Source organism: Rhineura floridana, chromosome 8 (assembly GCF_030035675.1).
Source record: "Rhineura floridana isolate rRhiFlo1 chromosome 8, rRhiFlo1.hap2, whole genome shotgun sequence".
Classification (NCBI taxonomy): domain Eukaryota; kingdom Metazoa; phylum Chordata; class Lepidosauria; order Squamata; family Rhineuridae; genus Rhineura; species Rhineura floridana.
Window position 1 is genome coordinate 82,907,424 of NC_084487.1, and position 12,207 is coordinate 82,919,630.

Genomic DNA, 12,207 nt, shown 5'->3' on the forward strand with positions numbered 1-12,207 from the left:
CATACTGGAAGCTTAGAGAGAGCCAATTAGAGGTGTACAGTATTATCTCTCACCAGGCAATACTTACAGGCCACTGCTGATTGCTGTTTCGTTTAATCATTTGATATTTGTGTGTATGTGTGCACGCATGCATGCACACACATGCACTCTCTCTCTCTCTCGCTCTCGCTCTCTCTCTAAGGTACCAAAATCATACTAAGTATGATTTACCAAAAATCATACTAAGTCTGCAAATCCTAGACACGCTTGCCTAGGAGTAAATTCCATTCAGCCCATTCTGAGCAGTTGCGCACAAATGCTGGTGAAGCTTAAAAGGGCATTAAAAAATTCAGCTTCTAAGCACAGCTGTGTGATTATGCTGAAACAGTAGCCAGTGTTAACTATGTCCTAATGAACATACAAATCTAGGCAACAGATGAACTATGTACATACAAAAATGCTGCCAACTTTGAATTTCAAATAATTCTACTGTGAACATTAGCAAAAACAATGGCAGTATCCTTATGCAGCATAGCCAAAGTTTTCCATATCTAATCCATCTGTCTTATTTTTCATAAGGTTTTCTAAGGTGTCCTTTCTCACATGATTACTGCTATATAAAGGGGGAGAGAAGGCCCAGGTCTCTCTGCTGCATTACTATTGCCATTCCCACATATGTTGTGGGATACAGGAGTGGCAAAAGTGTCATATGCATGAGGGGTGGGGTGCAGGACCCATGCTCCTCTGCTTTCCCTCATGCAGTGGTAATCATGTAGGCAGCCTTACCTAAGTGTTTTGTAGTTGTAGTACAACTCCCATCAGCCCCAGCCGGCATGGACAATGGTCAGGAATTATGGAGACTGTAATCTAGCAACATCTACAGGCCCCAAAGGTTAGGAAAGGCTGATGTAGGGGGACAAATATCTGAACAGGGTTACAGTCACAGCTGAGAGCAAAAAGCAAAGCAAAAAAAAAAAAGCTGTGCATGAAATATGAAATGTAAGCTTAGTTTTGGCATAAATCAGGAGTAGCCAGCGTAGTGTCCTCCAGGACTACAACTCCTATCTTCCTTGACCACTGGCCATCTTGGAATCCAATGACATCTGAAGGGCATCATGTTTACTACCCCTGGCCAAAATTATCATATCCAAAAATAAAGTGGGTGACTATAGGATATATTGTAGTCAGAATATTTTATGAAGCTCCTCTCACATCTCCAGGTGTCTAATTATGAACCACAGGTGAAGTTGCTCCCTACAAATGCTCTCATGTTGGCATTATAATTATGTTGGCTCAGTGAAAATGAAGAATAAATCAGCAGCATATGAAATTAAGTTGCTAATTGACTTTTAATACAACATAGATTCCTTGTATGAATGTGTTTTTTTTAAAAAAAGTTTTAGTCCAACTTTCCTAAATCTCTATGCATTCAAATGAGAGTTATCATAATCTCACAAGGGACCTGAACTTTTAAAATTTGTGGCTGCAACCAAGAGCTATTAAAAACATTTTGAAACAGTTTTAATCTTGTTTTATACGTAATGTATTATATGTTGGCCAGATAATGTATTTTATGAAGTGATTAATAAATAGAATGAAGGGAAGAATAAACAAACAGGGATCCTACCCCACGCCCTGACTAGCTAGGTTTTCTTCTGTCCTGTTCCTTTACTCTCCCATGCATTCACTTTGACCTGCATTCCACTCTTCCTGAGTCCAGGTATAACCATGAAAATTGCTGCCAGAATCATAACATTGATGTTTGCTGCAGCTTTCAGTTCATTTGCCCCTTTCCCCCCGATCCTGGTACCAATGTGTGCATTGAGAAATACTGCAAAAATGAAACCTTGATGAGATTGTACCTAAGGCTGCATCAAGACTGCTTTTGTGTGGCATTTCATCAATGCACAAAAATGAGCATGCATTTGGGTGAAAGTTGCACATATATTTCACCATATTGGAATGGCTGCATAGTAAGTATTAATGGCAACTTATTTGGAAAATTAGAGGAAATCTATTTTACTGAAAAATACATAAAGAAGGAGTTCAGTATCCGGAGAATTTGGTCTACAGAATCCTGTTTTTTTGAAATTCTTTTAACACAACCATTGTATAATAAAAATGTCAGTTCATCTAAGTTATCTTATCCATAAGAGTGGGTACTGAGCCAGCACGTTGTGCAATATGAAAGGTGCCTCCCCACCACAACTCATTCTGCATTAAGCTTAATGATCAGACTCCAATTAAAACACACTGCCACAGATGGCATGCTATTAGACCAAAACCCTTAGCATTTTCCAACTCCCCCCCCCCCTCCCAAATCTGGGCTTACAGATTTTGTTGAGATTTTGTTGAGATACAGGAGATTTTGTTGGCATCAAAGAAAATTCTAAAACATTACCATATTATATCTAATTTTCTAATTCATGGAAAAAGCTTACTCCTACACGAACTATATTACAATCCTCAGGACTGTCTATATTCCATGATCCTAGACAAGCACTCAAAACCCCACAGAATTTGATAAAGAATCCAGCAAGAGGGGTTCAGCAATCTAAGAACCTCTAATTTCACTTTTAAAAACCCCAGTAAGTTTCTAGCCACTACAACTGCACAAATAAGCAAGTGTGAGGATATACTGTACTTAGTCACTGTGTGATTTCTAGAGATGCCAGAAATGTTTCCTGGGCTTGGACCTATAAACAGGCACTGGGAGCTTGTACGGCCACTTTAAAAGTGGAAAGATTATCCTCAGGCTTGTATCAAAATCTGAGCCAGAGTGAAATGCCTTGCCCAATCTCTGAATGTCTCCTGCTACCCCAAATCTCCCCCAGCCCCCCAAAATACTCCCCACCTTCCCTTCCCTGCTCATGAAGCAGCAGCAGCAATGGAAGGTGCAGCAAAAGGGGAGCGTTCTCTACCTTTGCCCCTCCCTGCTTTCCCTCTGTCATTCACAGTAAGAGTGAAGGGGCACAGTGGAGTATGGAGGCTGTATCTTTCAACAGGTTCTGCTACTACAGATCCCAAAATCCACAGCACCCAGTCATGCTGTCAGCCAGGAAAAACTGAGAGCTTCCCCATCTCTAGCGATTTCCAGTGATCAGAGCATGGGAATTCAGTGCCATGTATATTCCTTTGCCCTTCTCTCCATGACTGGCTGAAGCACAATAAATGGTTTGATAAATGCATAACATCTTACAGAATCTCACCACAAAATGGGCATTTCTGCCACTGTCCCTGCAATGTGGAATGCCTTTTCCTCTTCTGTACCCTTAGCATCGTCCATCATTTGCTTCAGATGTCTTGTAAAGACATTTCTTTTTGCCAAAATGTTCCCTCGCCACGATTGGACCCTGCTATTGCCGAATTCCTTTTTGTATCTATTTTTACAATACCATTTTACCATTTTTTATGTTGTGCATCTATTTTCACAACACTGTTTTATTGTTTTTGTGGTGTAGTTTGTATATCACTTCGAGATTTTTTTAAAAAAAGTTTAGAAATAAATAAATAAATAATGTGTTGAAGAAGAATAACCTACCTTTGTTGGGAACAGAACGGGGCTACCTTAGCATAGGTTTTTGCTTTTAATCACAAAGTGCACACAGACCTAAGAATATCTTTAACATCAAAACTTGTTCTATTTTTGAATTCTTAAAAGCTCGTTCAATCAACGCACAAATCTGTTAAATGGCCCATTACTTTTTAGTCCCTGTCTGCAATTCATATCAGTCCACCGCCTAGTAAAAGTAAGGTACTGTAAAATGATTTTTTCCCCATATGTTTCTGGAAAAAAAGTTTCATACTCTCCACTATACAAATTAATAAAATGACACATCCTGGGAGATGTTACTGAACCACAACTTATTATATGCCTTCAAAGCAAGAAGCATTTCAGCCAGGCTGTTTGTAGATCCTATTGTGTTCCAGATAGTTGTTTGATTCTGAGACCTGATAGCGGAGTAAGAAATAAAGCTATGTTTTCCAGCAAAGATGTTTCCTCAGGAAATGAAAGGACTGGTGGCACAGAATCAGATTGATCTTTTAACATCTACCAGGCTCTCACGAAGGTTGAATTAATGCCTAGCAGTTATACGATTCGTTGTTCAGAAGCACCTTGCACCTTGCGTGGATGAGACGATGGTGTCGGGTGGAAGAGTTTAGATTTGTTAGGCACTGGGGAACATTTTGGGACAATCCGGGCCTGTACAAAAGGGACGGGCTCCACTTGAACCAGAATGGAACCAGACTGCTGGAACTTAAAACTTAAAATTAAAAAGGTAGCAGAGCAGCTTTTAAACTGACTGAGGGGGGAAACCCGACAGGAGCTGAGAAAGGTCCGGTTCGGAATAAACCTCCCCCCTGGGATAAAAACCAAAGAAATTATGAAATGTTAAAAGGGGTAGGCCTAGAAGTAGGCATTGTGAGAGCAGGGGCACAGGATATAAATTCAGAAGGGCAAAATTACCACAGGCCAAACCACAAGTGCCAAAGACACTTGAAGAGAGACACTGCTTACAAGTGCCTGTACGCTAATGCTAGGAGCCTCCGAACCAAGATGGGAGAACTGGAGTGCTTGGTCTTAGAGAAGAGCATTGATATAGTGAGCATAACGGAGACCTGGTGGAATGGAGAAAACCAGTGGGATATGGTTATCCCTGGATATAAACTATATCGGAAGGACAGGGAAGGATGTATTGGTGGCGGAGTCACTCTATACGTGAAAGAAGGCATTGAATCCAGCAAGCTGGAAACCCCAAAAGAGGCAGACTCCTCCACAGAATCATTGTGGGTGGTGATACCATGCCCCAGGAGGGACTTAATACTGGGAACGATCTATCGTCCCCCGGATCAAAATGCTCAGGAAGACCTGGAGATGAGATATGAAATTGAGGAAGCATCCAAACTAGGAAATGTGGTAGTAATGGGTGACTTCAACTACCCGGACATAGACTGGCCGCATGTGTTCCAGTCATGACAAAGAAGCAAAGTTTCTAGATATTCTAAATGACTATTCCCTAGACCAGTTGGTCATGGAACCGACCAGAGGGACGGCAACCCTGGACTTAATCCTCAGTGGGGACCGGGACCTGGTGCGAGATGTAAGTGTTGTTGAACCGATTGGGAGCAGTGACCACAGTGCTATTAAATTAAACATACATGTAAATGGCCAATTGCCAAGAAAATCCAACACAGTCACATTTGACTTCAAAAGAGGAAACTTCACAAAAATGAGGGGATTGGTAAAAAGAAAGCTGAAAAACAAAGTCCAGATGGTCACATCACTCGAAAATGCTTGGAAGTTGTTGAAAAACACTATATTAGAAGCTCAACTGGAGTGCATACCGCAGATCAGAAAAGGTACCGCCAGGGCCAAGAAGATGCCAGCATGGTTAACGAGCAAAGTCAAGGAAGCTCTTAGAGACAAAAAGTCTTCCTTCAGAAAATGGAAGTCTTGTCCGAATGAAGAAAATAAAAAAGAACACAAACTCTGGCAAAAGAAATGCAAGAAGACAATAAGGGATGCTAAAAAAGAATTTGAGGAGCACATTGCTAAGAACATAAAAACCAACAACAAAAAATTCTATAAATACATTCAAAGCAGGAGACCATCTAGGGAGGCGATTGGACCCTTGGATGATAAGGGAGTCAAAGGTGTATTAAAGAACGATAAGGAGATTGCAGAGAAGCTAAATGAATTCTTTGCATCTGTCTTCACAGTGGAAGATATAGGGCAGATCCCTGAACCTGAACTAACATTTGCAGGAAGGGATTCTGAGGAACTGAGACAAAAAGTGGTAACAAGAGAGGAAGTTCTAGGCTTAATGGACAATATAAAAACTGACAAATCACCGGGCCCGGATGGCATCCACCTGAGAGTTCTCAAAGAACTCAAATGTGAAATTGCTGATCTGCTAACTAAAATATGTAACTTGTCCCTCGGGTCCTCCTCCGTGCCTGAGGACTGGAAAGTGGCAAATGTAACGCCAATCTTCAAAAAGGGATCCAGAGGGGATCCCGGGAATTACAGGCCAGTTAGCTTAACTTCTGTCCCTGGAAAACTGGTAGAAAGTATTATTAAAGCTAGATTAACTAAGCACGTAGAAGAACAAGCCTTGCTGAAGCAGAGCCAGCATGGCTTCTGCAAGGGAAAGTCCTGTCTCAGTAACCTATTAGAATTCTTTGAGAGTGTCAACAAGCATATAGATAGAGGTGATCCAGTGGAGATAGTGTACTTAGACTTTCAAAAAGCGTTTGACAAGGTACCTCACCAAAGACTTCTGAGGAAGCTTAGCAGTCATGGAATAAGAGGAGAGGTCCTCTTGTGGATAAGGAATTGGTTAAGAAGCAGAAAGCAGAGAGTAGGAATAAACGGACAGTTCTCCCAATGGAGGGCTGTAGAAAGTGGAGTCCCTCAAGGATCGGTATTGGGACCTGTACTTTTCAACTTGTTCATTAATGACCTAGAATTAGGAGTGAGCAGTGAAGTGGCCAAGTTTGCTGACGACACTAAATTGTTCAGGGTTGTTAAAACAAAAAGGGATTGCGAAGAGCTCCAAAAAGATCTCTTCAAACTGAGTGAATGGGCGGAAAAATGGCAAATGCAATTCAATATAAACAAGTGTAAAATTATGCATATTGGAGCAAAAAATCTGAATTTCACATATACGCTCATGGGGTCTGAACTGGCGGTGACCGACCAGGAGAGAGACCTCGGGGTTGTAGTGGACGGCACGATGAAAATGTCGACCCAGTGTGCGGCAGCTGTGAAAAAGGCAAATTCCATGCTAGGAATAATTAGGAAAGGTATTGAAAATAAAACAGCCAATATCATAATGCCGTTGTATAAATCTATGGTGCGGCCACATTTGGAATACTGTGTACAGTTCTGGTCGCCTCATCTCAAAAAGGATATTATAGAGTTGGAAAAGGTTCAGAAGAGGGCAACCAGAATGATCAAGGGGATGGAGCGACTCCCTTACGAGGAAAGGTTACATCATTTGGGGCTTTTTAGTTTAGAGAAAAGGCGAGTCAGAGGAGACATGATAGAAGTGTATAAAATTATGCATGGCATTGAGAAAGTGGATAGAGAAAAGTTCTTCTCCCTCTCTCATAATACTAGAACTCGTGGACATTCAAAGAAGCTGAATGTTGGAAGATTCAGGACAGACAAAAGGAAGTACTTCTTTACTCAGCGCATAGTTAAACTATGGAATTTGCTCCCACAAGATGCAGTAATGGCCACCAGCTTGGACAGCTTTAAAAGAAGATTAGACAAATTCATGGAGGACAGGGCTATCAATGGCTACTAGCTGTGATGGCTGTGCTGTGCCACCCTAGTCAGAGGCAGCATGCTTCTGAAAACCAGTTGCCAGAAGCCTCAGGAGGGGAGAGTGTTCTTGCACTCGGGTCCTGCTTGCGGGCTTCCCCCAGGCACCTGGTTGGCCACTGTGAGAACAGGATGCTGGACTAGATGGGCCACTGGCCTGATCCAGCAGGCTCTTCTTATGTTCTTATGTTCTTATCAACAGGTATCACTGGATGAGTAAATGAAAACTGCAAAAATGGCACAAAAAAGACAATTGGTTTGTGTGCATGCACGCATGCTCATGTGTGAGTGAGTGTGTGCTTGAATGTCTGTGCTGGGAAAGCGGGTCAAGGCCATGAATGGAAAGCGCTAGGTCACTATAGAGGGATTCTAGATTTCATATTTTTGACAATAGATGTTTCCATTACCAGAATTACATGCCCCACACCTTCCATCTTCTAATATTCTTATATATTGGCTGAACAGAATCATGCAATGTTGGACATTTACTTCAGAATTTCTACTGGACTTGAAAAAGGCTTGCTGAGGAAAAATGTGGTCTAAGGTTTCTATTATGTTGAGAATATTATGTTGAGGCTTTTCCTGGGCCTCTAATGCAGCATCACTTCACAAATGCTAGCAAAACTGAGTTTGTAGTTTTGGAACAACCACAGTGTGGGTGTACTCTGAACATCCTTTGTAAAAATTCTAAGTGTGAATGATGCCAGTTTTTCATTTTTTGAAAAAAACTCCAAATTGAAGTGGAAATATCAAGAATTCACCCAAACTACATGACTAGGCAGAGCTTGGAAAAGTTACTTTTTTGAACTACAACTCCCATCAGCCCAATCCAGTGGCCTTGCTGGCTGGGGCTGATGGGAGCTGTAGTTCAAAAAAGTAACTTTTCCAAGCTCTGATAGGAGTACATTTACATAGGAGCTTTAGTGCCTAACTAGAAGTGCAGGGCAGCAGTCCAGAGAAAATTAGGTACGGTGTAGTATGGAGTCTCCATGCCAGCAGTACACCTTCTTGTGCGTGATCTATGGTACCCATTGCACAGCCAGACTCTATATGTACAATACTTGGATCTGCCAATGTGCACATTCCATTTCCCATCCCCATCCCCTGCATGCATGTGCATGGAAACATGATCATCCTAGTAATTACCATGGTTGTCATATCATTTGCACTGTACAAGTCATAGACAGAATGCTCATTTTCATTATTTACCATCATTTCTTGTCAGAAATATATTTTGACTCAGAAAGCAAAGGCAACATGAGTCTCCAGTGCTTGGCTCTTTCTTCTTTCTTCTCCCTCCTCTATGGTACTTCTTTCCCTTTTATGCTCCCCCACAGGCATCCATCAGGTCCAGCGCTAATGGTGCAGCTTCCCCTTCCTTACCCAGCTCTATCTGTGGCCAACCATCATGTCCTGATGATATCACATCACACGGCAGCTGCAGATGAGCTTGCCAGTTCCATGTACAATACAGAGGCAGAGAGGCGCTGTAGCAGGCTATAAATATTGCTATATTATAAACGTAATAATCTTCCATCACCATTTTATGTATTTATTTAGCAAGATTTACATCCTGCATTATTAAAAAAAGCTCTAAGCAGTTAACATAAAAACATACAAAATAAATATAAGAAAATATTGATAAAATCAAACGTAAAACAAACAGACATAGCATTTGCACAGTAGTAGTAATAATATATAGATAGATAAAATTAGCAATTGTAAAACGAATATACATAATAAAATTGTATGTCTAGGTAGGCTTGCCTAAACAAAAACGTTTTTAGCAGGTGCTGAAAATAATCACAGCAAAAGCAGAAAATAGTCACAGCAAAAGTGACTACCTAATATTCTACAGAAACAATGTTCTGTATGCTTTTGGAGAATCATAGCGAGAAAGAATTCTTATAGCAACTTACTTGTAAAATCCTGTCTCCTTCCCGGATCCGTCCATCTCTGGCTGCAATACTGTTTGGATCAACCTACATAGATGGATATTTCAATATTAGGTCTAAAATATGTTTAGGCCTAAAATGTATTTAAGGTTAGATTCATTGACCATTGAGAGAGCCTTTTTGACCTCTCAGATGAGAATGTATGGAAGTACCAAGTTTCATATTGCACAAAAACATTCTTCCTAGTCAGATGAATATATGTCCTTAGACAACCTTGTTTCAAAAATCATGGGGATGAGGATGTATAGTTTTTTCAGATTAATGCTTTTTGGGGAGGGGGCACCTAAGCATGTGCTCGCCGTTAAGTATGGAGCTGAATATGTTACAGAATTCATGGATAGGGACAGGCATCCACAAATCCATTCACCAGGGAGAACTGCACCCAGCTGCTGGCGAACAGGACATCAGGCACCATATAGATCCCTACCCCTGCGGTGTCATTTCCACTGCAGTGTTTAAGCATGCAAGAAGCAACAGAAGTCCTTTCTGAGCAGCAGGAGACACTCCCATGGCTTCTTATCTTCTTCAAACCCCCCACAAAAAAGAGATGACACTGTTCTCTCCCAAGTCCCCTCTCATGCCAGGTAACTCAACAGAGGGAAGGCGACTGACAAGTAAGCCAAACTACTTTGTGCAGACCCCTAGATATGGCATGGAACGTGATAATGCACAGGTGATATTGTATATGATGGATGTGTTTAAAAGTCCCCCCTCCTTTATAAAATGTTTTACACAGCCATAATACCTATCAAAAAAAAGACCTCTGAGTCCTTAAATCACAAAGGAAAGTAAAAAAAGGAAAAGGCATTAAAAATATGGATTATCTCACTTCAACACTGAAATAATACTGTATACTAAATGGTTTAAGTCACCTAACTGTTACTTTAACCTAAATATATCTTGAAAGCTCTATTACATGTTTATCAGAGTCACAAAGGTGTTCCTTGAATAATGACCAACTGTACACCTTTTCCTTGATAGTTATCTTAAGACATCTGTTTTGCCCTGTCATGCCAAGAGCTTTTTTTGAAGCCCAACATTTCTAAGTACAGCACTTGGCTTGCAAGTTACTTCTACTGCAGATGATAGTGCCTCTCTCACAAGCAGATATTGTTTTCATATTGTGTATTTTTGGAGAGAAAATAATGTTGAAATGTTTAATTGGGTATGAAAGAGAGCAATTACGACCACTTAAATGAAGGGAAAGGCTGAGTTATTCAGAACAGTGTGAAACCGAACATGTAGCAATGGGATCACTTTTTAAACTACAACCATGTAAAAAAACCAGCAGATCTCCTGTTTATCTTTACAAACTAATTAGAGAACTGTATTATAGGCTTCTTTGCTACCTAATCGACCTCAGCTGCTGTAGTTGAAGAAATGTTTATGAACTTCCAAACAATCAGAAGTTTTAAAACACAATCAGTATACACAGCCCAAGGATGGATAGGTCTGTACACTATATTTGGGGAAAGGTTCAGAAAGGAAGGGAGTAAACAATGCTATAAAAACAATGACTAGCTGTCAGGCTGCATTTGTGAATATTGATTTATTAGATTTATTTTTTATATTTCCATATCATTGTTCCTCCAGGGATCTCAGAGTATCCTACATATGTTTTGCAGGTGGCAATCCTGATACTAGTCAGGACCAAACTCTCATGGATGAAATCAATGTGCCTTCAGACCATGTCTATATGTCCTAGATTTGGCTTCAAAATTTTAGTCTTCTAATTATTTAAATGAGCTGTCATGTGTGTTTTAGAACAGCCAATTTTGCAAAGTATGTACGCACAAGTTAAATAAAAAATGATGCAATGTGGAATTTTGCAAAGTTTTTTTTGCAATTGTTAATTTTTTTTATATTTTTAAATTTTGCAAAATTTTGCAAAGTATGTATGCACAAGTCCAATAACAAAATGATGCAATATGGAGTGCTCCTGTTCAGGGTACCAGCCAGCTAGCCATGACCTCTTCCAGGATACTTCATTTCAATTCCCTCCCCCCGGTTTTCTCTATTCGCCCTCCAAGAATCAGCCAGCATCCCATGGCCACTAAGAATATTCAGTACTCATTGCCCTGCTGATATCTCCCTCTTGTGTAGATAATACTCACTTGGCTACCTAGAACTTAGGCCACATCTACACTATACTTTTAAAGCCAGCATCCTTAACAACAGTCAGCCAGCATCCTTAACAAATTACAGTCCCCAGGATTCTTTGGGGGAAGCTATTATGGTTTAAAGTGGTATTAGTTGTTTTTATGTGCCTTCAAGTCGATTTCAACTTATGGCAACCCTATGAACCAGCGACCTCCAATAGCATCTGTTAAAAACCACCCTGTTCAGATCTTGTAAGTTCAAGTCTGTGGCTTCCTTTATGGAATCAATCCATCTCTTGTTTGGCCTTCCTCTTCTTCTACTCCCTTCTGTTTTTCACAGCATTATTATCTTTTCTAGTGAATCATATATTTTCATTATGAGTGCAAAGTATGATAACCTCAGTTTCATCGTTTTAGCTTCTAGTGATAGTTATGGTTTCATTTGTTCCAACACCCAATTATTTGTCTTCTTCGCAGCGCATGGTATGCACAAAGCTCTCCTCCAAATGAATTGATTTTTCTCTTATCAGCTTTTTTCACTGTCCAACTTCCACATCCATACATAGAGATCGGGAACACCATGGTCTGAATTATCCTGACTTTAGCGTTCATTGATACATCTTTGGATTTGAGGATCTTTGTAGTTCTCTCACAGCTGCCCTCCCCAGTCCTAGCTTTTTGTATTTTCTTGACTATTGTCTCCATTTTGGTTAATGACTGTGCCAAGGTATTGATAATCCTTGACAAGTTCAATGTCCTCATTGTCAACTTTAAACTTACTTAAATCTTCTGTTGTCATTACTTTTATTTTCTTGACATTCACGTGTAGTCCTGCTTTTGTGCT

At 40.4% G+C, this 12,207-nt stretch overlaps 1 protein-coding gene across 1 annotated transcript in view; it reads right to left on the reverse strand.

Annotated features, from left to right (window-relative positions):
- The window catches only part of PDZRN4 (PDZ domain containing ring finger 4), a 385,430-nt gene that overhangs the window by 18,223 nt on the left and 355,000 nt on the right, over positions 1 to 12,207 (reverse strand). The window contains exon 7 of the mRNA XM_061639945.1: positions 9,229 to 9,291. Coding sequence (XP_061495929.1) covers positions 9,229 to 9,291 — 63 coding nt within the window. The remainder of the gene's footprint in view (positions 1 to 9,228; positions 9,292 to 12,207) is intronic.